At 42.5% G+C, this 27,187-nt stretch overlaps 1 protein-coding gene across 1 annotated transcript in view; it reads left to right on the forward strand.

The window, feature by feature from the left end:
• Positions 1-27,187, forward strand: part of GRM7 (glutamate metabotropic receptor 7) — a 298,621-nt gene that overhangs the window by 237,739 nt on the left and 33,695 nt on the right. The window contains exon 9 of the mRNA XM_009283647.2: positions 15,722-16,657. Coding sequence (XP_009281922.2) covers positions 15,722-16,657 — 936 coding nt within the window. The remainder of the gene's footprint in view (positions 1-15,721; positions 16,658-27,187) is intronic.

Below are 27,187 nucleotides of genomic sequence, written 5' to 3' on the forward strand. Positions count from 1 at the left end.
CTTAGGGACATGGTTTAGTGGGCATGGTGGTGTTGGGTTGACGGTTGGACTCAATGATCGTAGAGGTCTTTTCCAACCTTAATGATTCTATGATTCTATGATCACTTCTTAAATCCTTTTTTGCAAGGCTAATGTATTTTTGTCAGCAAATATATTCAAGAGCAAATAATTATCCATAAAATATCCCAGCGAAGTAACAGGTTTGGTTGCTTTTGGCAGGAGTAATAATGTCAGTTTGTGTGTTATTGAGGGTGTAATATTCTTCTTTTAATACCTGAAAACGGAAAGATGCTTTTCAATGACAGACGTGCTTTGTTGTGTTTGGAGAAGTTCACCCAGCTATGTTAAAAATGTCAGTTGTGTGTTATTGAGGGTGTAATATTCTTCTTTTAATACCTGAAAACGGAAAGATGCTTTTCAATGACAGACGTGCTTTGTTGTGTTTGGAGAAGTTCACCCAGCTATGCAGAGAAAAACACTACATTTGTGCAACAAAGCTGTTCCGCTCACCAAGCGGCTACTCTTCCACCGCTCAGACTAGAAAGCAGGATACGACAACTTGTCCAACAGCACGTGAATGCTCAGCATTTTGCAATTACCTGTCAGGCAATCCAGTAGAAAACTCAGGTTTCTAGTTAGATCCACTGTGGTCTTTAGCTGTGGTTTTGCCAAACTTTTCCATCCTTCTCCCCCCTTGTGTCAGTCCAGCAGGACCCCCCATAACTCCTGCTGGAGAGCTGCAGCATCAGTTAGCTCTGACCGTGCGTTGCAGCTGCTTCGTCACCCTCAGTCACAGGTGAAGGAGGGCTGCTTTCTGTTGTGGGTAATCTCCAGTGGCATAGAGACGCTGTACCAGCTTTTATGTTTGCATCTCATCCTTGCCCTGCAAAAGGAAGTTTGATGGAAAATATTGTTTCTGTTTAAGTCCATGAATTGCAGGCTGAAAGTACACGGAGATGTGTGATTAGATGGTAGGCAACAGCAAGCCAAGGCTGTCCATGGAAAAGAGGGAGAACCTAAGAAGTATCAGCAAAATAGTGATTTAATTTCTGCTTCTAGATCAAATGCATTTAAGTTTTGTCTTTTCCTTTGCAAAATAAGCGTAATCTTTTGTCCTGGAGGGTAGTGGTAGGTGGTATGGAGGTTCATGTCTAGCGAGCCCAGCGGGGCAGCCACCGAGACACTTGTCGTGTTTCTTTCTTTGATGTCTCCTTTCTTATCCGCTTTATATTTCCTCCTGCAGTTTGTCTGGTGTGGTAGAAGGTGTTTGTTCAATATCCCTGTCTCTGCGAGTTGTGAGTGCCAGGCGTTCCCCTTCCAGAGGTCGGGATGCAGCTGGGGGCTGGTGGGGACCCATGGGGACAGACCGCAGACAGAGCATGCACTTTGCACTGCGAGGCACATGGAAGGCTGGTTGTTCTAGCAAAATCTTCCAGGGAGGTGCAAATTGACGATGCATCCTGACACAAAGAGCAAAAAAAGTTTTATTATTGGGCTTGTATGCAGAGGACGACTGAAATACACAGTGGTTTCTGTTGAGATGTTCATGTTTAGAGAATTGAGGCACGCTTTCCATGTGCAAAACCTGGAAGTTAGAGTAGTGAGCAGGATTACAGGCTTTTGGACTTTACCTGCCTGAGATTTGAGTTTGGCAGATCCTCAGCAGGTGTGGGCTGGCATCCTCCAGTCATGCCAGTAGGCCTGTAACTATTAACAGCAGCCAAAGGCTTGCTCATTTGTCTCCATTTTTATTTATCAGATTTGCATGTAAAATATTTTAATGTATTGTATTAACAGATGTGGGAACTATTGGCTTAAAGCTATTTTTGTAGGTCCAAAACATAATCCAGCTGTGTTTTGCAAGATGAAATTTTGCTACCATACAGATGCAAGTGCCAAGGATAGTAGAGTAGAAATGAGGATGACTGCATAATATTGCGCCTGTTTGCTTTAGAGGGGAGAAAGAAATCCCATAAAGGGTATTTAAAAAGCTCTGCACACATCAGGACCATGTGAACAGTCCTTAGCGTTTCCAACATTTAAGCAAAGCATAAAGGTTCCTGACAGAGAACATGTATTGAATGGGTCAAAAATAATCACTTTTTAAATGTCCTTGAATACTGATTTCTGTAGAAAATTGATGTGGTTTGCAGCAAGACTATAATATCGGATATATAGCGTGCATGTTAACGTGTCTCAAGTTAATTGTTCACATGATAGGCAATAATGGCCCCAAATAAACAGCTGCAAAGGGTCTTTAGCCTGCTTTTAAAACTTGAGGGGAAGCCTTTATTTGCTTTGTTTTCCTTTTTTATTTGTTTCTTCTTCCACTAATCTGAAAATGTACCTTTTATATGAAAACGCTGTGTTAAATGATTCCCATGAAACAACCTTGTTTACTTGTTAATTGCACCTTCTAACGGTGTGGAGGACATGTATTTGACCATTAGAAGTAGCATCCAAGCATCTGGCTCCCAATGGTAACTATAATGAGGTATTTTGCAGTGCCTGTCCTTTGGACTGGCTGGTGAAGGATAGTGCAGACTTAAACCTCCCTTTGCAAAAGCAGATCTTGGGTCTCTTTTCCTCTCAAAAATACAACTGGAAAAGGTGGTACAGGCTTTTCTCCTCGATCACCGTTACATGAGGTTTGAGTTCATTCAGGACGTGGGAGCTTTACACATGGTCCCCCCTCACCCGGGGGCAAATCCCATCTCCCCGCTGCCAGAGGTTCCCTGCGAGAGGGGAGCGTGCCAGGAGGCTCTCCACGATTTTACTGAGTGCATTACCCTGTTCGTGGGGAGGAAAATTCACTGCCCTGGAAGGAAGGTGCGCAACTGGGAGTATGTCTTACAGTTACATATTTAGGGTGCTCAACTGGAGGGAATAAGATACCAGTTCCAGTCCTTCTTTTGTTTTTCAAAGAGATGGAAAGGGGTAGTGGGGGGCTGGGAGGGAGGCAAAGTGTTGTGTGGTGTTATTGCTTTAGTATGCAAAAATGTGATGAGGCACAAAATTCCTTAGCTTTGCAAGGTTAATTTAAAAAAAAAAGCTCTGAATTTTTCTGCAGAATTTTAGTGGAATTTCAACTAGACCAATATCACTATTGTTTTAGGCAGGGTGTGATTGGAGCGCCAGTATTAATTTAGATATTAAATCCATGGAATGGTCTTCAATTTCAACCTACGCTGATGGGTTTTTCCATTTTTGTCTGTCTACCTGCTGCGACATGCCAGTTCTGTGCTGACCAAACCAGTGTCCTGTGCCGCTTTCGGAGCAGAAGCAGCTGCCAGCATCAGCCCTTGGCCACCTTCCCCTGCAGCAACCGCCCGTCACAACCACATCACTTTCCTCTTCCTCTCTCTGCTTGGTTTCAGTGAGACGAGACTGCGGCGTTGATGGAAGACTGGCCCCAAGTGCAGTATAATTAAAGTCCCATCAGCCACCCCTAATTTTCTGTGTACCATCTACAGTTCTTTTAGGGACCGATCGACTGAGTAAAACCTGAACAAGATAATTTAATAGTATTAATAACGCTGCAGCAATCCAATTAGGGCCTAAATGAGTTAGGTACTGAGTTTCACTCAGAATTTTGTATTTCTTTCATCTTGCTTCCCCGGCCTGTGTGTCATTATGCCATGCACGCTACACATGATGAGAAAATTACAGTACCATTTATGCTGATTCTTTAAAAAGGGAAAACCGGGACCAAATAATTTGACTAGCAAATACTGGTCTTTGAATCAGCTTGGGAATTAGTAGGATAAATAAACTAAAGCATTTTGAGTTGGCAGGCACTTCAAGATAAATGCTATCCAAATTACACCCATGCCATTTGGTACATCTCTAGTTATTACCCTTTCTGTTTTGAAAGTAGTATATCAGATTTGGCAGATGTATTCCTTTTTCACAATTGTAAATAACAGAAAAAAAGAAGTTATTAGCTCATAAGCAGAGATAAACAAACATAAAGGGCTAATCCTTTTCTAAAAACTTGGGTAAGGTCAACTCATGGCTATACCATGAAAAATAACTCAGAAAAGGAGTTTTCAGGAGAAAAATCAGAATTCCTGGATTTGCTTCTAGATATGCCATTGTCATCCAGGCTTGTTATTTAGGACTTAAACTTGCCAATTGTTGAGTATTATGAACGTGTTAGAAACAAGCATTTGAACATTTGGTTTTGACTGCTTCAATGCATGAGCAATTGCTTTGCCCTAATGTTGAGCTATATTTTAGGTGCTTTGGTACTGTGGATTGCGGGTTTCTTGTCATCCTGCACAACGAAACCTTTCCGTCTCGATGCTGTAGGACAGGCACTGAGCGAGTACAGAACTACAGATATGTGGGAAGTTCTGGTAGAGTCGGCGAGCACATGCTAACAACTGCACGCTGATGGCTTTGGCCTCTCATCTCGCTGTACCATGGCTCTATTATACCCGATGGTTTCCTTCATCCTATTTATCATGTACTTCTGCATTTGTGTACCACTCTGAGATCTTTGGATGGAAAACAGCATGGGAGTCAGCTGGACCGTTTTAGAGTTCTCTGTTAGGAGTCATACAAAAGATAGCCTTGTCTAATTATTTACCATATGCCTCATGACATTTAAGTTTCTTACTTATATTCTAGCTGCAATATGGGTATATTTGAAATAAGATACATGCAAACATGTCCAACCATCCTAAAAAGCAGAAGAAACTGAAGATCTGAAATACCTTTGATTGAAGGGAACTTTGTTAAGGCTCATTCCACTAGAATAGTAAAATATTGAACAGTTTTTCTTATATAAGTGTGTAACTGGGCCACCTCACTTTGAAATGAAATCTTTCATCTTTTCCCGTCTTGTTTTGCATCGCAGCGTATGTGAATCCTGTTGCAATCAGACCACTCCTATTGAGATCCTGGTGTTTGCTGTGTGCGGGATGGTTGGGGACACAACGCAGTCCGGTGCTTCACCTCTCTAATAGCAGATGCTGAGTGCTGGGCAGACCCAGAGGCGGGTTAAATGGCAGTGCCATGGTCATTTGGGCACAGTGACCTGTTGTTGGTGTGAAGGAGCATGTTCCTCACTGCAGGCTGTTCTTGTTCATCAGAGGTGCCAGGCTTCACTTTCAGCTGTGTTTCACTGAAGATCGTGACACTAAAGGACAAGCCAGCTTATGCCAAAAAGCATTAAATGCTTGAGAGGGGTGTCCAAGCTACTATTTCCATAGGTCTGCTGTCATTGTCCCATTTAGTAGCCAGACAAGCTGTAAATTGCTCCTTTAATTAAGCATAATTTTATCTCCTGATATATGACAAGAGAAACATCAGGAGTTGGCAAAAGTGCAGGTTATGAGTGGGATGAGCGGACGTTTTTTCAGTCTGAAATTGTGGTGTATGAGTTCTGCCAGTGACACCTCCTCCGAGCTTTGCCAAGTGGCACAAACGCCTTGCTCCTGGTCCCGTCTGCTGAAAACATACAGCACTTTAAAAGGGCTTGATATTGTTTAATGGACTACTTTACGTAAATTCCTATGAATATATGTGTAGACACGTCTGCTCTAAAACTTCTGAGTCGAAATCCTAATTCCTACTCAGAGTTCGTGCAGTCGTTAATCAGGAAGAAACATACCACTTCTCTTCAGGAATATAATCTATGTCAAGACTTCACTATTTTTGACCCACATCCTACAATTAGGGTTTTTTCAAGAAATGTGTAGCTGGCAGATCGATCATTTTAAAGAAGTAAAATGAGCTCTGGCCACTAGTGTGCAGCGGGTATTGCTCACATCTCCTTTGTACTGTGAATGCCGTATGACATGAACTTCACACACAGTAGCCTCATTAGAGAGCTCAATGCAGCTCTGTAACAAGGCTAACAGTAATGAAGTTCAAACCATTTTGGTCAATTACTGAGCTTGGTTCAGCCACTGGGACTGGATTCATAGCCAGAAATGTGACGATCCCCAAGTGTCCCTTTGCAGAAGTTTGACTAAGTCTCAGCATTTTGTGGTGTGTCGCCTTTTCTAGCGTAATGGCTTGAGGTTTCTTGGAGCGTGGCTTACAGTGAGGACAGCGTGCTGGGGTGTAAGCTAGGAAATGTGCACCTATGGCACAGTTCTGATGTCTTTTCTGAAGATGCAGATGCTAAGGGTTGGAGTCACACTGGACTAAGGGGCATTCTTTGGATAAAATGTCACGTAAGACGGGAATGGCAAGAATTTTCTCAGCCTTGAGATTGCAGGTTTTTTCTGTCCTCCTGAGTAAAACACATGCGCATCTTGCTCTCTGCACAACATGGTTAACTTCATTTTGGTTTTGTTCGGGGATTCTCATTTGGCCCATTAGTTAAACAATATATCTAAACTAATACAAATATCAAATGATGGAGGAGGGTGATCTTCTCCTAGAATATCTAGGTCTGTAGACTGGATCAAAGAAAGAGTCCTGGCTTAGCAAGTTTGTTTATAAAGGTGGACCGAAACAGTATGTGTAAAAGGTGTTTCTGCATAGCTCTTATCTGGAGTGCTGCATGTCCTTTATGCCTTACGGCTGCTGAGGCACAGTGCTTATCATCATCCTTGTATAACCAGCTTTCGGACACTGCTGTGAGTGAAGGCTATTGTATCTCTTAATAGTAAAAAATGTCTGATGCTTTCAGTTCTGTCACTGTCAATCTTAAATCATTGAACTTTCCTCCTTACAGGTGTCTCTGAGAGGAATATTTTTTGAAACATTTGCAAAAAATGTTGTCAAAAATACCTAACTGCTTCTGAGATTCAATCTAGAAAAAATTACAGTTTTTCTGAGTAATGCTAAAGTGCTGGTCTGAATCAAGGATGGGCACAGACCTTCATGGCAAGGAGCTGCCTTTGGTGATGGTCATTAAAATCCATCTTCATTGGGCCAAGCTAGAGGACTTTGAAAAATCACACTTTCCATGTACTCAGCAGAGAGTTCCTTTTGCAAGTCTCACGGAGCATCCTAGCGAGCACGGTCCTTGCTCAGGGCGATGCCAGAAATGCGGGTATTGATCCAGGAAAGAGCTGAAGCTTCCTGGGAGTGGGGTAAGGCACCTGATAAACGGGATTTGCAGGACTTCTGACACTGGCAAACTTAAGCACTGGCAGATTACTTGTCTGTGGTCCATACAGTATGAACCAGTAGCTGAACTGAAAAGAGGTTATTATTTTTCATAATCCCTGCACCACATTAGTTAGATCTTCCCCCCAAAAAAAGTTTTAAGAGTGTTAGCACTTTTTCAGGTAAACCCTCCCTCGTAGCTCTCTCTTGAGTAACCTGCTGCTGATTTCAAGGTAATCTATAGTATAATTAAACACTGATCTGTTATTCCTCACTGAAGGAACGCTCCAACTGAAATCAGTGGGAGTGTCACTTGATTAAGGCATTCTGGGCTGGCCCCACAGTGAGCTGTCGTTTTTCCCATATGAAGCTGAGATCTGATGTGTAAATATCCCCTTAATGCCATGCAGTAGGTTTTCCTTTCCCCCACCTCCACCAACACCAGATGCCTTTAGAGCACCCTTCAAAAAAAGCAAAAAATGAGATCATTTATGCTACGCAGGTTTGCACTGCGCTAGGTTGTAGCAGGAATTGAAGGAAAGCACTTGGAGACCAAACTTCCCCTAAAAATTTCTGTTGTTGGTTGAGAGGAAAGAAAATGACTGCAGCAGAATGAACAGCGATAGACAAGGGCTGGCTTTGTTAATTTTGATATTCTGAAATTAAGCCCAGCGTGCAAGAATGGCAGTGTTGCTCCCCTTGTGGGAGATGTTATTTTCTGTATGTAAAATATTAGAGGCACCATAAGCTTAGCCTGTTTTGTGAAATATGGAAGATGAGTATTAGACTGGATTCTCTTTTGACCAGTTTGACAATGAGATGTGCTGGGAAGGAATGGCTGGGCATACCACAAAGGGCAGCAGCATAAACCCCCAAACGCCCTGTCATTCAGTCCTTGGCTTGGGGCTGACTACAGATACTCTCATTCTAAGCCACTTAAGGATGAAAAATTGTCTTAGATTACCTCTGCTTTCAGAAGATAGATTTGCTCTAGCCTATCAACTTAAATAGATAAGAATTGTGTATTAGAAATGCACATTTGGAAGTACATGCTCTTTTTTTAATTAAAAAAACAACTATGCAGGGGATGCAGGATGAATACTGAAGATGCATGGTCCATCCCCTTCCGTTAGTGAGAAGACAACACAAAGCTATAGTTAGATATAAAAGCATTAAAATAATTAATTTTCAGTTTTATTTTGTGTCAACAGAAATGTGCAATAATAAATATTTTTGCAAAAATTGTAGGTCAAGCATTTTTCTCTACATTGGTGTTGTGCTAAAAATGTCCCTGGTTTAATGTAGAACAAATAACCTTTGGATCTCAGTAAAGATGTTATTACAAGTCCTCAGTGTAACTTGCTTCTGGTGTCCTTAAAGCAGGTAAGATTGGTAGAAAATGATGACAAATATTAAATGAAAGAAAAAGTAAGATTAGGAAAGAGAAAAATAAATGAGGTTTATATGTAGGTTAAGAACTACTTAATTATGAGATCACCAAAAAGGAGTTACAGTGTAGGAACAAAAGTGATGTTTTTAGTTGAAGTTTAAATCATAATTAATTTAATGTGTTAAATAAAAAGTGATGCAGATGCAATTGCAGATTTTCATACCTGTACCCAAATACCAACTGTCCTTTACTCTAGGTGGCAAGAACCAGTGCCAGGGGAATTTTTACCCATGACAGGTAACACACAGCTGAACGTTCAGTGCGGGAAGAGCGGAGTGGGAGGGAGCCTCTCCCAGATGCGCCTGGAGGTATTAAAGGTGGTAAAATGAAATGAGAGTTTTCTTACTAGAGAAAAATACAGATAGACAACTGACCTCCAGTATTTTAGTTTAAGCCTCCCCCAGCTACCCGTGAAACACTGGTCCGCCAGCCCCGAAGGCGCTGGGGGTGCAAACCCAGGCAGCAGCCCTGGGGCCAGTCCAACAGCATCCCCGCATCTCCCAGCGCCACGCAGGGTGCCAGGCTTCTCGCCCACGGAGCAGCCCCGTCATCCTCGCATGGGAGTAACCGAGTGAGCCAGTCCCGCGTCTTCCAAAAGCTTTAAGGAAAGTTATTTTCTGCACACGTTCATACAGCACTTTGCACTGTGCGATCCCTGCCCACGCCAGAGCTTCCCGGGAGCTGGCACAACATTAATGAGAGGAAGAAATTGGAGCTGTGTGGTTCCTGGGTGAGACTGATCCTGGGGGCATTTTGCTCATTAATAGGTGTCTGAATCAGCAGGTGTGAAGATGAGGGTCTGGCGTTATGGGAATGTTGTCACGATTTCTTGACAATGTTTCTGATTTGTGCTGACAATGAAAAATTGCAAGTTGTTTGGCTGGAAGACTTTGAGAAGCAATGAGTTTCCATCACCTTCCATTAGAAAGTTGTGATTTGCTTGTCCTGTGCGTGTTTATGGACAGGACACCGTCTGTTCCCGCAGCAGTCACTGTTGCATTAGGGCAGGAACAAGAAGGGTAGCAGTAGGAGAAACCAGAGCAAAAACTATAAGGAAGTTTAGCTTCTGTTTATAAAGAAGATAGATTGAAGGGATATAAGATAATTAGTACAGCAGAGCAGGAAAACTTAGGAAATTTTGCTTTTCCTCTAAAGTAGCTTTCTTTTGAAGTGTCCCAAGACACCTAAAAACACTCGCTAGCACAAACCGTGTGGTCCCTGGTGTCGGGAGGAAGGCAGCGCCGGGCTGATGCTCTGTCTCGCTGATGAAGTGTTCCTGTGGAACGGCACTGAAAGTAGGGAGAAAAAATAGCTGTCACGAGGCGGGAGTGAGCTGCAGAGCTCAGGACCAGATTTCGGATGCTCTGTGGGGAGCAGAGGTGCCCGGGCTCTGCCAGGGCCACAGCACCCCCATCCCAGCAGAGATGCTCTTACAGCAGCTGTGGATCGGGTTTAGACACCGTTATCTCTGGGTTTTGGGGTCTGCTGGTTAACGTGTCCTACGTCTGCCCTGCACAGATTTTAGAAGCTGCTTTGAAGTAGCTGGATTTTGCCTTTGATTTAAAACAAGAAAACAGAAGGAAAATGAAGAGGCAGGAGTGAGCTCAGTCTTTACCTCATTTCAGGGTGCTGGGGTGTAACTGGGCTCAAACCCGTGCTGAGGGCACCCAGGTTAAGAGGATGACTCCCGAGCCAGGGGGTGCGAGGGTGAGCGGAGCCAGGTCCTGCGGAGGGGCTGGGGTGGGACCACGGCTTCGGTCCCTGCGGGGAGGAAAAGGGACTGGCGGCTTCGTGGAGCTGGTACGCTGTCGCTGCGAAAACAATCATTCTGTTTAAATAGAGGTTTTGTAGTTTCTAGGGATTTCTTGCGCTATCCTGAAAATGCATTAAGCCTGCACTGCTCAGAATGCAGTGATTTGTTCGTCACAAGCAAAAACCATTGGGTTTTTTTGCCACCATCGCCTTGCAGGCTTCGCACTCGCCTTAAGGCTTTTCTGTCAATCCCTTGCAGGCAGTGAAATTAAAATAAGTTACAGTGAGGTGAAACACCTTATTTGCAGTGTCTGGGCAAGTCATTGGAGTAGCTTTGCATCTTTCTCTGGTAGTTTGGCTTATCGTTGTTGTTATCTATGGAAGGGATTTTAGTTGATATTTTGCAGAAGGCTCTGTTGACTATGTGTTATTGACATATTCTTAGCTTAAAACCACTACCATGTTAAAGCCCTGGATTTAGAAACTAATGACAAGACATTAATAGCTAAGCCCTAAGAGCTAAGTCATGCAAATATTGTGATCTGTAAAGTTGAATATACAAAAACTGTTTGAACTGCTGACTTAGTAACTGGAGTCTAAAAGCAATCTGTAAAGGTGGCAATAAATCTGAGCACAATCCTCCGCAATTGTTTTCTAATGTGTCCGTGAAATTAATGGCAGAGTTGTTATGAAAGTCATATTAGGGAATGTGGCTATTTTTTTTCCGAGGTTAATTATCACTAATGTAATTATTTTTGTACTGATTTTTATTTTAATCAAACATTGCATGAAACAATTTAGTTCAGAACAAGTAGCTTATTGTAGAAATGTTTGTGGTAGTGAGAAAAAAAACAGCGATCTTTAAATTATACACATATATTGAGTTACTTTATTCATTAAAATGAACAATTATGTTAGGCCTTATGAGACAGACTAAGCATTTCTTGTTAATGTTTGTTCTGTAGTGAACATAATGAGAATTTATATTGGAAATGGATCCCATCCCTCTAGCTCGGGGCATTTATGAACTAGGCAATATGTAGGAGTTGGGAGAGCTTGGGGAAAAAAAGAGTCAGAGTGAACCTCTAACCAAGACGGATGCTGCATCACTCTGTGGTTGTGGGGAAGGCACTGGATCTTGGAGAGAGCTTTTTCTTTTCTCTTTTGTGGTTTGTGTTTGTTTGTTTGCTTTTGGGTTTTGTTTTTTTTTCCTCTGTACTGTGGTGGTAGGGCAAAACATAGTGCCCCACTGTAACATAGTGGCTCTACTGGATCCAAGTACCATAGAGCACCACCTGCTTTGAAGTTCTTTTTTCATCAGTTGTTTTGAATGTCCTACAATGAACCAGTTGTGGGGTTTTTCTCCCCATTTATCAGATGAAATCATCAGTGGATGACCTGTAATAGCATCAGTCTGCACATTGTACTGTTGAAGATGTGCTAATTAACGTGATGATAAGTGGATGATGGGTAGATATGTGATTTTTCAAGACGTGAGACGCAGGTCTACAGCATCTAGTGCAGTCTAGGTTTCGCATCCTTCCCAAATTTGGCAGAATTGTAATGGAGGAGTCCATTGTGTCCCTCAGTACTGACTTGGTCAAGTGCTAAGTTCAAGATGCAAAACTGTTGGATAGCTGTGAGTACAGTGTGTCTGGCTACATCTGTAAGTGGTGTTGGTTTGGAAAAAATAAATTCCCTAATCCTCTGTGTAAGATTTGTGTTAATTGTAAAAGTACTTTCTCATGATTTATGAAATTGTTTACTTACTGCTTTCTAGATTATGATTAGCATTTTCAGATAATCACTTTTTGATTATAGAATAAGAGTTTACTATATTTGCTTATAGAAATGTAGGATTTGTAAGTATATAGCACTCTTCCTCCATGGATATCAAAGATTTTGTAGGTCTTCATTATAAATATAATTGACAGCACCTCCAGCTTACAGGTGGGGAAATGGAAGAAAAAAATACGTGAAATGCCTTGCCCAATTTGATCAAACTGGCCTGGGGCGTGGTCAGCAAAAGAGCATGAACCTCCTGAGTCCTGTATCTGCCATTTCTCTAGTTAATCTTGTCATCTGTGTTTTTAATAGATGTGGTTTAGTTTTGAATCTTGGCAAGTAAGGTTGGTTGCATGTTGAAACAACAGTCTTGGAAATCATCATCCTTAAAAGCATTTTTGTTTCTGTCACATCTCTCCTTTAAAAATAAAATGTAATATGCAAGAAGTTTAAACTTGTCATGGCAGTCTGCTGCTCCATTTTCTGTGGTTTGTATCTCCGAACGCTGCTCGGATGTTCCTGTCGCTGGTTTGCCGTCAGGGAGAGCTTGGGCAGGGCGCAGCAGTGTCCCGTGGACACGTTAAGAAAAGCGACCAAACCAGCGCTGCGGTTCCTGCCCCTGAATGAAGTGCTCTGCTGTTTTGTTTTTGTTGAAGGTCCTCTTACAGTAGTTGTGGACAAAAGTTATCCTTGCTGTTTTATCAGGATTTTATGATCCTGATCCTGCAACTCTGAACTCAAAATCTTTAAGCAAGCAGTTTCCAGTTCATAGTGACTAAAAGTATTGGGAAAAAGTCACTGAATAGAAACAGGTTTAGATTTAAGTAAATGCAAGAAATGGCTGAATATAACAATTGCTTGCCACAACAGAAATCTTTTTTAGGTTCAGGTTTTCAAAAGCTAAATTATTTCAAGGAAACTGCAGTAAAAGCTGGAAGAAGGAGGGAGGGGAAAAGGGGGACAGAAAAAAAGTACATCAGGCACAATTATTAGATCCTAAAGCAGCCAAATACACAGATGAACATTTTATTGCATTTGTTTGCATTTCTGAAAGGAGTTATGAAACAATAATTTATTTCAAAGACAAAAAATGTTTCAAAAATATTCTCTGCTGAGTGGGAAAAGTGTCTCTAGCTTGACTCAGATTCTCATCTCCCAAGGCCGGGCTCTGGTGCCAGGTGTTTAATCTGACAGGCAGTTTTCATCATTAATTTTCTCATCGGAAGCAGCAAAACGCTGCAAATCTTTCTGAGGCCAGTGAAACAGAGTTATCACGGTGGTGTCCCAGGAGACCAGAAAAAGGACTTTCCGGAATTTTGCCTGATCTTTTGTTTATCTCTTTACACACAGTATCTGTGCAGAATAAAGTACCTTTAGGCTGTCCCAACTACCCAGCAATGCCATGGAATACCTTTGAGAATATGGAAATTCATCCTTTTATAGCCATAAGGGGGGGTGGGGGTATGATAAAACATTAATAATTCTGTGGTTCTGTGAGATATTAGCAGGCAGAAAATTGGTGAGAGTCCTTTTATCACTGGGTCAAAATCCATGCGATTAGGATGCCTTTCTCATTTCATATCAATGTGTGCTGTAAAAAGAGCGTCAAGTAACTTCTATGTTTAATAGTTATGGTAGAAAATGGAGGCTCCAGACTGGATCTATGTGTCTCACTTTCTAGCTGTACAGGTAAGTTATAGTTACCCTGTCTCAGTCTACTTTTTAAAAGGGCAAGATACAAATCAGCGATTAGGAAGAGTAAAAGAAGATGCAAACTGTCGGTCAGTTGGTTTCTTAAGGAATCGCCATGAAATTTTTCACACCTGTTTTATGGGTCAGAAATCTTGGCCCTGGTTCTCTTTTCTCACCGTCTCTTTGGTTCTCTTTCCTGCTGATGTCTTTTGTCATGCCTCTGCAGCAAGTTACGCTCACACGTGCCAGCTTACTCCAGCTCTCTTGCGAGGCATACGCACAACCTAGGAATTCAGCTCCAGGTTTGTAAAGGGCTTGTTGGAGCAGAGACGGAGTTGGGCATAGAAATGGATTTCCTGGCTCCTTGTAAGAGCTTCCGTAAGACCAAACTACCATTTACCAGTGCAATTAAATGAGTCTTTGTATTCTCCTTTATCATCAGTATGCCTTCGGCTTCTGTAAGCTACATACATTCAGCTCAGTGCAGTTTGAAAGAAGAGTTCATGGATATTTTTTTTTTTTTTTCAGAATAAGTTGTGAATATTGAAGGTTAATGAAGTTTCTCGAGCAGTGGCAGACCTCTAGAATATCTGTAATTGAGGGATTATTTTTATAACATTCACAGTAAAGACTCTTGGTAGTATAGTATTTGAGCAGTGTGTGACTTTAGGGTGGGTTTGGTTTTTCTTTTTTCCAAATATATGAAATGAAGATGATACAGGATCTATTCTGAATTAAATTACGAAAGTGCAACTTAATCCTTCAATTTAAGACTTGCAAACCCCAGTCTTCCTGTATACGTTAATAACCAAGGCAGCTGACTCAAGAAACTCATCTTAGAATTTTTTTACTTGTAGGGAAAATAGTGGAGCTTGTAAGCATTTAAGTAACCTAAAAAAATAGCTGAAATGTTGTTTTTAATAACAATTATTTACATCTATTCTAGGAGACCGGGTTTTATATTTGGAAAAGCCACACGCACACATGCGCGCGCACACACACACACACAGAGCAGCTATTGGAGCCACTGAAATTTTGCTGCGCAGATGAGTTGGTAATTGGTGCAATGAATTGGTGCTGGGAACGTCAGGACCTTCCCAGTGGTTCCAGTCTGGACTGTTTCAGGGGGGCTCCAATGCTAAACCTCTCTTGTTCTTGGAAACTGGTTAGTGGCTTTAGTCTGGACTATTTTGAAATGATTTGTGAGACTAATTTTCTGCAGTACTTAGAAGCCTTTGTGCACATACTTTGGAGTTTAGGTTTCTTAAGACTGCAGAACAAGTGAGACTTTCCATTTATTTAATATAATCATCTATAATTTGCATTCCCAGAAGCATGTATGGTATTTCAAAAGCGGAATGTGACTGTGAAATGAAATATTATCTAATTATTGCATTTTTTCATTGATGACTACTTTCTTTGTCCTACATATTTCTTACATGGCTCATATTGCAGATCTTGCCACGTTCTCACTGATTCCATGCCCTATATAAGACACATTTCCACCTCATTTAAAATATTAACCCGGTCAGTAGTAGTTCCAAGAAGGGAGATCTCTTCTTGTGGTCTCGGTAAGAAGCCCCAAGCTCTAGATGCATGGAAAGCAGTTTTGTGAACATAACTCCTGCCTTCCCTCAAGCCATTGCAATGTTCTTACTAATTTTCATGAAACAAGGAAGATGTTTACACTCTACTGTGTTATCTGATGTTGTGTGCCATTCCACCAGAATTTAACTACTAATAAAAATGAAAAATTAAGTTAGTAAGTACAGTCATGCATTAGAGTCCCACGTGAAGACACTAGCGTGTGTAGTCCCTGGTGCTTTTCCAGGAGTCTACCATGTATAAAGTTTATCCATTTGGTTTTTCTCTGTTGTAGGTTCCCCCTTGGTCCTCCCCCCTTCCATTCCCACCCCAGTTGTCTGGCAGTAATGTCTAAATAACCAGCCCCTTTCTATTTCACGTGTCTTGTAGATTGATGAAATGCAGTGGGGCAAAGGAGTGCGTGAAGTCCCGTCCTCGGTCTGCAGCCTGCCTTGCAAGCCGGGAGAGAGGAAGAAGATGGTGAAGGGGATGCCGTGCTGCTGGCACTGTGAGCTCTGTGATGGCTATCAGTACCAGGCTGACGAGGTGACTTGTCTGCTCTGCTCATACAACGAGCGGCCCAACGAGAACCGAACGGGATGCCGCTCGATACCCATCGTCAAGCTGGAGTGGCACTCACCCTGGGCTGTGATACCTGTCTTCTTGGCTATGCTGGGAATTATTGCCACCATTTTTGTCATGGCAACGTTCATCAGATATAACGACACTCCCATTGTCCGGGCTTCTGGGAGGGAACTCAGCTACGTCCTGTTAACAGGGATATTTCTGTGCTACATAATCACGTTTCTGATGATCGCCAAACCAAACGTTGCCGTGTGCTCCTTCCGGCGTATCTTCTTGGGCTTGGGGATGTGCATCAGCTATGCAGCCCTTTTAACTAAAACAAACCGCATCTACCGCATATTTGAACAGGGCAAAAAGTCAGTGACAGCACCTAGGCTTATAAGCCCCACATCGCAGCTGGCGATCACGTCGAGTTTGATATCTGTTCAGCTTCTAGGTGTCTTTATTTGGTTTGCAGTTGACCCACCCAACATCATCATAGATTATGATGAACAGAAAACTATGAACCCTGATCAAGCCAGAGGAGTTCTCAAATGTGACATTACGGATCTACAAATCATTTGCTCCTTGGGTTATAGCATTCTTCTAATGGTTACGTGTACTGTGTATGCCATCAAGACTCGGGGTGTCCCAGAGAATTTTAATGAAGCTAAACCCATTGGATTCACTATGTACACTACCTGTATAGTATGGCTTGCCTTCATTCCAATATTTTTTGGCACTGCCCAGTCAGCCGAAAAGGTAGGTGAAAATGAACGAACGCGCATCTGATGTATCAGGATTCATTGCAATTATAAATTATGTACTGATGTTCAGCTTTACATAGATTTTAAAATGAGCTATCCAGTTATCTCATTACTGAGACATGTGCTATATATAGCACTATTTTCCTTCTCCATTTAGCTGGTGGGCTATTCATTTGATAAACTGGCAAATGATCAATAGAAATCATATTAGCCATTAGTTTTATTGTTGCATCCAGTTCAATTGTATCTTTTCAGTAGGATAAGTGGGAATTAGCTCCCATATTGTCCAGAAAGAGACATCTCTTAACTAAATCATTTTGAATACAAGATGTAAGCAAAAAAACTGTCAAAAAATAGTCAAGCAGACTCCTGCGCTTCTGGAGTTCAGCACTGAGGGCAGTGCTTAGTCTGACGAGTGCTGTGCTTCACAAATAGCAGCCTCAAGGCACATTTACACTGCAGGGTAAATAGTCTGTCCTGAGCTCCAGCTGCTGCGACTAGACTGACACTGCTATCTGTATTGGTTATTTTTAAACTAGCCCAGGCAGACTTACCCTATAGCTTATGGCAAGGGTATAGCCAGAGTCCTGGAGTGAATGCCAGGTTGCTTCTCTTCATAAGTGAGGTCCACTTAAGCCCATGGAGCTCATTCACCAAAAGCTAGTCCAAAATGTTACACTTAGGCGACTTAAGAAAAAGCATCCAACTGTTAAGATCTAATCCATTAGTTGGATTGTTACGAAAATTATTGCAAAGCACCGTCAGACTCGATTAAAAGATTCCCATTGGCTTTGAGAGGCTTCAGATGCTGCAGAGGAGTCTGCAGCGTGTCTGTCACAGAGCTCAAGTGCACGTCACTTCCATCCCTTGCTCACAGCTGCTCAGGCACTGGCGGCTGAGGAAAGGAGCTGGGCAGCTTAGGGAAATACGCCCCGGCAACCAGAGCAGACGTGCATGTGAAGAGATGCAAAACTCGGCCAACTTTGGGCTTTGCTGCCACCAGAAATCAGGTTTAAGGTGCTCTTTGTACATACATCAGATCAGCTCTGCTGGGACCAGCAGCTAGCTGGGATCCCAACCCAGCGTGTTGCAGGTGATGCTGTGGTGGTTTAGGTACAAACATTAACAGCCTCTCTTTTGTCTCACACAAAGTAACAAGGAGAAAGTCACTCCCTTCTTCCCATTATATTTATTGGTGAGGATGGTGGCCTTGGAGAAAGAAGGCAATAAACAGCCAGAGGACAATATGATTCATTTTCCAAAGCATTGTCAGAAGGTCTATTGGCAAGAAGAAACCTTTTCAGATTTGCACTTAAGTATTTAAAAAGGGAGAACCTTAGTCGGTCTGTGCATTTTGAGTAAACCATATTCAAGAGGTGAAAAATCAACCTACTATTACAATGTGCAGGGCTAAATCAAACTGGGAGTGACTGAGCATTGCAACTTCAGTTACCTCCCGGGTCTTGGGCCCCTTCTGCATGTTCCTGTTGCTGCCCAACTGGCTCCAGCTGATGCTTGGTGATAGAGGTCTGGTTTTACTTCTCTCTGAATCTTGTTTGGAGGAGAGCTGTAATTTCAGAGTGATTTGGCAAATACCTGCAAGCCTAGTCTTTAGGGAGAAATGAAACTATTAGGCTGTCCTGAACTGCTGTCAGGCTGTTTTATTTTCCCCAGCCCTGACCCCATCTACTTCCCCAGCCCAGAGGAAACCACTGCCGTGTCTCCTTACATGCGGCGTACTCCAGCTGAATCTAGGCATCATTGACCTCACCTCAAATGCTCTCCCAGAGATCTTGCATGGATTTGGTAGCATACTGTCAGTTTTTCCCACTTACTGAACCCAAACTTCCCTGTGCAGGAAAGAGCTTTGGCTTCTTGCAACTTTTTTTTTTTCCCCTCTATCTTCATTTAACGTTTGTTCTTTAACAAGACTTGGGCGAGCTCGCTGCTGTGGATAAAATTATTGCACCTTTTAAATGAGTGAGCAAATTTCAGATCCCAGCTAACACATCTCATTTTGTGGCAAGGCTATCGCTTCCAAATTTGCAGCTGTTAAACTTATGGGTTATTGAAATAAAATTGCAGGAAGACAGCGGTGGTGTTGTTCAGGCAGGTCCGTGTTTTGGCTACAAGTCTCTTCTGTAGGAAGGCGCCTGCACCGGAGCTTTGTCCTTTGCAATTCAGGACATTGGTTGTACAGAGATTTGCAATTGTTTTGGCCTCAGTTCACTGGTGGAAGAGGGGATCACCCCAGAGGAAGCAGAGGTTATGGAGGTTTTTCATGTATCATCTCAGCTCTGCAATAGGCTTTACAGGCAGCCATTGCATCCCTAAAGGGAATTAATTTCAACTGGAAAGGAGGTCTGCCAAGTCTTACGAATGCTTCAAACACGTCTGCTCTCCCTGTCGAGGGAGAGATAAGAAACAGCGTAAGCGGCTTTAAACGCAGTTGGGCCCGTTTGTAACTTTGGTCTGATGCAGGGAGCACAGTGCTGCTTTTGTGCTCCTGCCTGGGAATGCTTTAGGCCTGCAGGTGACCAAGATGAAGTGCTTTAAATTGTTGTCTGCAAAGATTTAACCAGGCGATAGAAAGACCCAAAAAATTTCAAAGGCTGCTGCCAGCATTGAAAAATCATTTAGTAGCAAAAGCTTTAGGTTTCCATGTAGTCACAGAGCTGAATTACCCTGTACTGCTTTGAAAGCATAAGATTCTTGTACAAATTCGAATAGGACAGCAAAAGAGATGATGATTAACTTGATTTCACACAGAGCACAGAAGAGGGTACCGGGCAAAGTAAACAGCCCTTCACTTTGCTGTGGTCCAGCCAAGGGGAACATCCCATGCCGCTGCACAGAGCCAGTGGCACCGGCTGCTTCTGGTCACTGCAGCCCCTGGGCAGCCGCGGCAGGGGGGCATTCGGGACGGGGGACTTCAGTATCTGCTGGCTGTCACAGCCCAAACTCCTCATGTGCTGCTGGGCTTATTGCAATTCCTTGGACTGAAAGCTGCTACGTTTTGTCCAACAAACCGTCCAGTGTGATCATACCTGTGCAATGGGCATGCGTGCAAGATGCATGAATGCACTTACGTACAGTCCCTATAGATGGTCCATCTGGCTCCCCGAGCCTTTAGGCACTGGCAGACATTGGCTGGAGCGCGTTTGACCAGTACGCTGTGCCAAATCTGAGTGCTATACCTATGGCTTTGCTGTTGGGGCTTTTCCCCCTTCTGCTCTACACAGAGATCAAGCTGTAGTAGCTTTGCTGCTTTGCTTTCTTTTCTGTCTCTCTTTTTTTGAGTGGGGGTCAGGGGGTTGTATTTTTTTGCAATTGCTAGTGATTTCCTGTCAGATATTTTCTCTGGAAAATATTGTGTTCAAGCTTAGCCACACAGGTCTTTGCTGAAATGGAAATTGCACCTGCTGAAAATCTCATGCAACACAATCTTTTAAACTGAGAAATGGTGTTATATATAATGTTGTGATTTTCATTGTATGGATTTATTTTATTTTATCAATAAATACAAGCATAATGTTGTTTGGTAGAAAGCATATTGAAAATATCTACCTTGTTCAGTGTAGAAAATAACAACAGCAGCAGCAAAAAGAACTAGATGTATGCTGCAAGTAATTCATAAAAGGCGAATAATTCAAGCAGTAGCATTTGCAGCAGACTGGAGGGAGGCGGTGTGGTTTGAGGAAGGCCAGATATCAGAGTTCGCACTACAGTATGGAGATAAAACATTCAGTGTATGGGAGGTGGCTCGTGGAAAAAGCAAATTCCTGACCTTTTTACAGCTTGCATTTACTCAGCCAGTTTCTTTGTCCGCTATCTAAAAATTCAGAAAACACGTGGTCAGTTATAATTTATAGGCTTAGTTTGGTAACGCAGCATGTCATTTCCTAGTGGGCATGAAATATGGTTGTCCTTACCACGTTTCACCATTCTTTGAGTTTCTTCAGCTTTGATGCAATGAGCAACGGCCATGTGGCCCATACCGGGGAATCGCTGCTCTGGTCTAGGTTTTGCGGGTTGTGTTTCGGGGTTGGGGTTTTTTGTGTGTTTTGCTATAACTATTAGTATATATTCTGAAATGCTGATGTAACCTTTGAGGACCAGCACACAGTACTGGGAACTGGAATCGTGCCACGTCTTTGCTCAGAAAGATCCTTCCTTTAGTATGTATTTGATAGAAAGCCACTAAATATAGAGAGGAGTCTACAGAGAAGAGGGGGGTCACTTACTGTTCAACTCTGAGCAGCTCCTAACAATCAAAACCATCATCAGCTGAAGGGTCAGTGGGTTTTGGGGGTTGAGGACAGGGGACAGTGTCCATCCCTGCCTGCTGCCCAGCTCCTGCCTTGGTGTTGCTCAGCTTGTTAACCCACACGTTTGGAGGGGGACTGTAGGGATGAAATGCTGCTTTTTATGCTCCTGGTGTAATTGTTTTTGACAACAAAACTATTTTAAATTCTCCGTGGATGTGTGGGTATCTTATCAGAAACAAAGTGGCCTCGAAGAGCTGTTAAGCCAATTATAGGAGTCATAGCTCCACAGCAGAGTCAATACAAAGTGACACTTGAAAAGAGCACAGATTGCTCTGTAAGGTCAGGCGAAGCACGGCTAAATCAATAAGCCAAATTGAGTCAAAATTTTAGAGTACGAAAGTGAAAGGATGGGAAGGGAGGCAGGTGGTGTGGGAACGCGTCCCGCGGGAAGCTGCACCTCGCAGCCTGCCCCGCACAGCCCTGCACCGGAGATTAATTAGTCCCTGCAGCCTCTTGGTTGGTTGTTCATCCACTTTACTTTGATTATCTGTTTCTGATTTTAACTCATTTCCAGAGGCAGGGCACTGCAGCAGGGGATTGCCAGGGCTGATTTGGGCCAGTGGTTTGGGGACAAGTCCCCCTGTCCTGTCCCTGCGTGCAGCACGGGGAGCTCTGCTGTGCTCCACCTTGGGCAATGCCTCGGGACCCCAGGGTTGCACCGCTGCCGGGGGATGCTGTGGCTCGCTGCTGCAGGGATGCCGTGTTTGCTTCTTCCACAGGAAGGCTGTTCCCTGGCAGTGGGCTCCTGCTTGAGTCATGTTTCAGGAGATGCATTTGAGGTTAACCTGGTTTCATGAAGTTTTCATTTCTTGGGATTTTTTATTTTCATTGTTTTCCTTTTACAGATACTGTAAAGAGCAACAGCATGGCAGAGCATGTGATATGTTCTAAAACATCTTGGAAACATCACTTCATAGGTGGCAGTAATATTTTGCTTTCTTATTATTAGTCTCTCTCATAACGTAAATATTTTCAAAACTTACACCGTTGCGGATTTCTGGAGGCAATACTTTCATGGTGAAAGCAAAGTGAAGGGAAAAAAGCATCTGTAGGTAAATCAATGTGATATGTAGAGTTCTTAAAATACTGGTTTGCTTTTTCTGTATAAAAAAAGTCAATTTATTGTTAGGAAAAACAATACTTTTCAACACTTGTTATTACCATTTTTTTAACCGTTGTCGTGTAACGTAGTTGTATTTATGATTAAGTGAATATTAAAAGACGGCTGAGACAGGCGGATCGAAGTACGCCTCCCAGACCCGTGCATGGCATCCTCAGTCAGTGCCTTCAGCAGCAATACGGACAGAAACTCTCCTTCGCCATCCTCTGACGGAGCTGGCACGAAGCGGCTCTGTCCGTAAGGCTGTCTGTCCGGCAGCACGTCCCTGGCCCCAGGGTCACTGCTCACTGGCACTTGGTGGCAAGTGGCGAAGACAGGCAGCAGAGCCTCTTCACAGATTGGCGGCAAAGCCTAAAGAAGCAGCAGCCTTCCCAGAGGTGCTTCATCCCTCTCCTCCTCCTTGTTTGCAGGACAATCTCCTAGGAAGGTAGCTGAGATAAAAAGCAGATCCCAAATTTAAAGTAAGTTTTTGGATATAATCTCTTTGTTAAAAAAAGTCTGCACAGGAAGGATGCAATAGGAGGCTCTGGAAATGTTGAATTTGGGTATATTGTTGGTGTTGTACAGAGATTAATAGGGCAGGAGGAATTGCCTGTGGGTTTGTGTTAAATAGCCTTGGTTGGGGTGGGGTTTTTTTCTTGCCACTGTGTCCTCCCTTTCTTCTAACAATGTTCAGCTCTGATTATGAAGGTCTATGAGATCACAAACTATATTCTTCTCCTACGGTTATTTAGTATTACCATATATATATATATATGTATATATACTGTTGCTTAAATTAAATTTCCTGAATCCCTAGAATGTAACACTGAAAAATTAGATCCCTTTAATGGCAAACCTGAACATCAATCTGCTTTATGCAGCAGGCATGCCAGAATCCCCTTGGGCACTTCGCTTGCCCAAAACCTAACGCTGCTTTGCGTTACTGTACAAGTGCATTTGGCATTTTATTCAGACTGATGGCATCCCTTATTAGTATGTACAGATGTATGGCTTCCTGGGAGCGTGCTCTTCAGATTTTGAAGGAGGAATGCAATTTGGAAACTTGCCAGAGCTATAACTGTTAGATTAAAAGAAATCATTGTCTCCGCAGGTTTGAAGTCCGTTTCTGTACTCTTTAACTATGTACAGATGTAGTTGTGTATGTTGAATATTCCCCTAAGATCTTATTTTCTCAAGTTGTCATTGAACTAGTATAGAGGGATATGTCATCATTATATTTTTATGTTTCACAGGGATTTTATTGCCTTGTAGCTGTGATTACTTTTATTTAGTAATTGCTAAGATTAAAATAGTATGTTTCTGGATATATCTACAAGCTAGTAATAACTGTCAACATGCTCCTGAATATATTCTCCAAGTGGGATTTTTTTTCTCTTCAGGACTTTTTTCAAGTTAAAAAAGTTATAATCATGACTCTGAGTGAGTGATGATGGTTTCTTAGCCGGAGTGGTCTTCCTGCTTGGGAGCTTTATTCATCCTGGAATGAAGAGAAATGGGGAAAAGCTGACCATACAGTCATCATTTTCCATCAGCTTATTTTTGCATCCAGATTGCACACATCCAGATTTCATTGTAAAACACCCACTATGAAATTTGAAGTCCTTAATACCATCTACCCTTCAACCTTCCTTCTTGTTTCTCTATTTTTATAATGCCCATTTTATTCAAATCAATAAACAGGGTAAATCAGGTTTATTTGGCAGCAACATTTTTACTTATTGTGTTGAATGTTACACAAATACTATAATTTGAAGGCCCATGCAAAGTGGATTCTTATTCAGATTAAATAATGTCACATTAATATGGTAGCACTTCAGTATATGTTCTGTTTTTTGGTGAAACTAAGTTACCCTTCAATTCTCTGTAACACAAATACCGATTAACCAGGTAGGACACACATTTATTTTCTCCCCTGGGAAGGCTTGAGATGACAGTTGCTATAGCAACTGTACATACGTGGATTTTGGAGTTATGAGGATTTTAATACAACATTTGCTGGAGTTTTATACTGTTGGATGGCTGAGAAAATCAGGCTTTCAGGCTCACAGGGAGCGTGACTTTGAATCTACCATAATCTGGGGCTCATACAAGGACAGTCATGAATTGTAGCTTTTGTTTAAAGCAGCATTCTAGTAACAGTACCTGCATAAAACTCATTAGCCACAAATATTAATTTCTCTAATTGATATGCTCTCAGTTCACCTATCGCTTCATTATCTTGGGGGTCTGCATGTTCAGATGCTGAAGTTCTTCATTTTATCCAGCCTCAAGATTGTATCCCTGAGGAAACCATGGAATATAATGATCTGACATTAGAGTTGTCCGGAGACAAGCCTGACTGAAAAGCAGCTTCACTTAATTTCAGTTAAGGCCCTCCAGGCTGGAGCTGTAAGGTCTGGAGATCCTCCAAGAAAAGAGTATACAATGAAGTCCACTTTTGTGGAGTATTGGGCGATCGATTGACAGTGAGTACATAGTGTTTCAGTTTAATTGAGAGAAAATTAAATGTTCTTTGAAATCTAGAAATTAAGTAATTGGTAGATTTTTCTTGTCGTATTACAAAAATGATCCTGGTGGCCTATATTTTTATCAAGATATATAAGAGCATTACTCTAAAAGTATATTCATCTTGTGAATACCTTTAAGTGTCTGTAGAGTTTCAAAGTTAATTTTTGTAGAACTAATAAAAAATCTTAGACATATAACTTCTCAGTAAAGTTCTCGATAAGATTTATTTTATTACCTTCTGCATTCATTCTGTCTTCCAAGTGGAAAAGGATGCTGTTACTAGTCAAAAAATGGCACAAAAGGCTTGTAACGTGTCACTGCTACTAATTATTTAACCCTAAAAAAAAAAAAAAAAAAAAAAAAAAAATATCAGTATTTACATACACATCATTGAAGCAGTAAGTGCTACAGGGATTTTGAGTTCTGGAGTCGCGATCTTTTGCCACACACTTGTTTGTCTCTCCCCAGTGTTTTGGTGGGAGGTTTCTTCCCTAAACAAACCGACATTCATAGACCCACCACTTAGTGAATATAGCTGGCTTATGGCCTTTAACAGCTGCTTTTAAGAACTCCTGTGGGAGAGTACAGCTCAGGAAAAATGTGATGTTACTGACTGGATTGCTTCACAGTGTTTACTAATCACTTCAGGGATTAGATGGCCTCGTCAGGAATACCTGCCCCCGTCTCCCTCAGCTTAGTAGGCTGCTGTAAAAAAATTAAAAAAAAAAAAAAAGAAAAAAAAACCCAAACACCAGAAGTGAAGCAAAATTATAGCGGCCTAAACTCAGGCACCTGGGATTTCTGGATATGCCATACTCTAACACTTTGGTATAGCAGAGAAAAGCGTGGTTATTTGTCACTTCTATTTGATGTGACGGGAAATGTCTTAGGGCTCACAAAGGGAAAGCCAAATTAAAGCTTAGATAGAAAAACTTCTTAGACTGGTTGGTGCCAAAAAGGATGGGAGATTGATGCTGCCGCTGCCCTGCTCTCCCCTCTGCGGGTCGAGGCTGGGGGATGATTGAGTGTTCCCTGCTCAGGTTGGTGATCCAGAGGCTGCTGTGACATGATGTTGTACCTGCTCCCGTGGAGGACAAGCGTGACTCTCATTAGCAGGAGATGGATCGGGTGAAGGCTGTTCGGCTCAGAGATTCATGAGGAGATGCGTGATGGAAGATAGATTTACTTCTGGGTGGTGGTTGTATTTTTAAGAAAACTTGAAGCTATTTTACTTCATGGCTATGCAGGATGTGCCTGAGGCAACATCTCTAGAAAAGACAGGCCGTGTTATAATTTCATTGCCTTGCCTCAAGCTTTAAATGTACCTTCCCGCTTGCCACGGGAGAGTTGTGCATGGAAAGTGAAGAGCGTGGGTTTGTCTTTCTGCAGAGCTGCCAGTGCCCCGGTGTGTCAGCCTGTGTCCCGCGCTGCAGGAGAACGTGCTGGTCCCTGCAGGGCCAGCCACTGGCTGGCTGTCCGTGCGGGTACTCCGGGGTGTAGAGCACAGCCTGGTGCGTGTTTGCCCTGCCTGTCTCTGGCTGGGTCAGGATTCGGGGGGGCAGACGGGGGACACTAATTCCTCAGTTGTGCAAACTCCTGAGTGCTTTTGCGCAAAACAGTCGGCAGCTTTGCATTGCACCGAGTGCAGTCCTTCTGCTGCAACTGCGAGCTGCACTTCCATTCTGCTTTCCCCAACATTCAGAGGCGGATGTAAAAATATCTCATGTATACCGAGAAATCACTGCCTGCGGTGCAGATGTCTCCTAGGCAGTGGGCTAGAGGTGCCGTACACGGGACTTGCTGCAAGCGCTTGGCTCGCTGCCGTCCCAGGGCACTCGCGTCCGTCAGAGGTGGGAGCACAGAGAGCTCCTCTGCTGGAGAGCTCGGACCAGGAAACTCCGGTGGGCAGGTGGAACAGTCGCTCTTTCCGCTTAGACACAAGCTCTGCGGTGCCCATGAGGCATTGCACGAGTGAAGCTGGGTAGCTGGGGTCTTTGTGGAAAGCAACACAAAAAAAGAAACGGAACCTGACTCTGGGACATCCAAATGCAATCTCATTTACACTGATGGAGCTGCATTTCTATACACCGGCTTTGACACTCGGTATTGCAAAAGCACCTTGAGTCACTTTTGTAAAGTATTAAATACTTCCTGAAGTTTTGCTACTCTCTGAAGTGAGACTAAAATGGTATATTAATATGTGTTGCCATGAAATTTCTTGTAATTGCATTTCTATGCTAGGTAGAAAACAATGAGTGGTGGGAAAATATCTCTGTATATTTAAATGTGTTTTAAAAGCTTTAATTTTCACTTATTTCTGGAACATATAATGATTCTGGATTTTTATCCACCACTAATTTGTATTATGTTCAGCCAGACAAAGATTGGAGTGTTTCAGAAATGAATACAGTAATAACAGTTCCTTGCATGCAGAAGAAACCTAAAGCATTTTACAGGTGGATTTAAAAACTGCAAGTTAGAAGCATTGTATCAGCTGGTATGTAGCAATTTTAGCAGCACTCAGAAATATAGTTTAAGGCAGGCAGGTGTCTGTAGTTCTGTATAT

This window comes from Aptenodytes forsteri, unplaced genomic scaffold (assembly GCF_000699145.1).
Source record: "Aptenodytes forsteri isolate BGI_AS27 unplaced genomic scaffold, ASM69914v1 Scaffold267, whole genome shotgun sequence".
NCBI lineage: Eukaryota > Metazoa > Chordata > Aves > Sphenisciformes > Spheniscidae > Aptenodytes > Aptenodytes forsteri.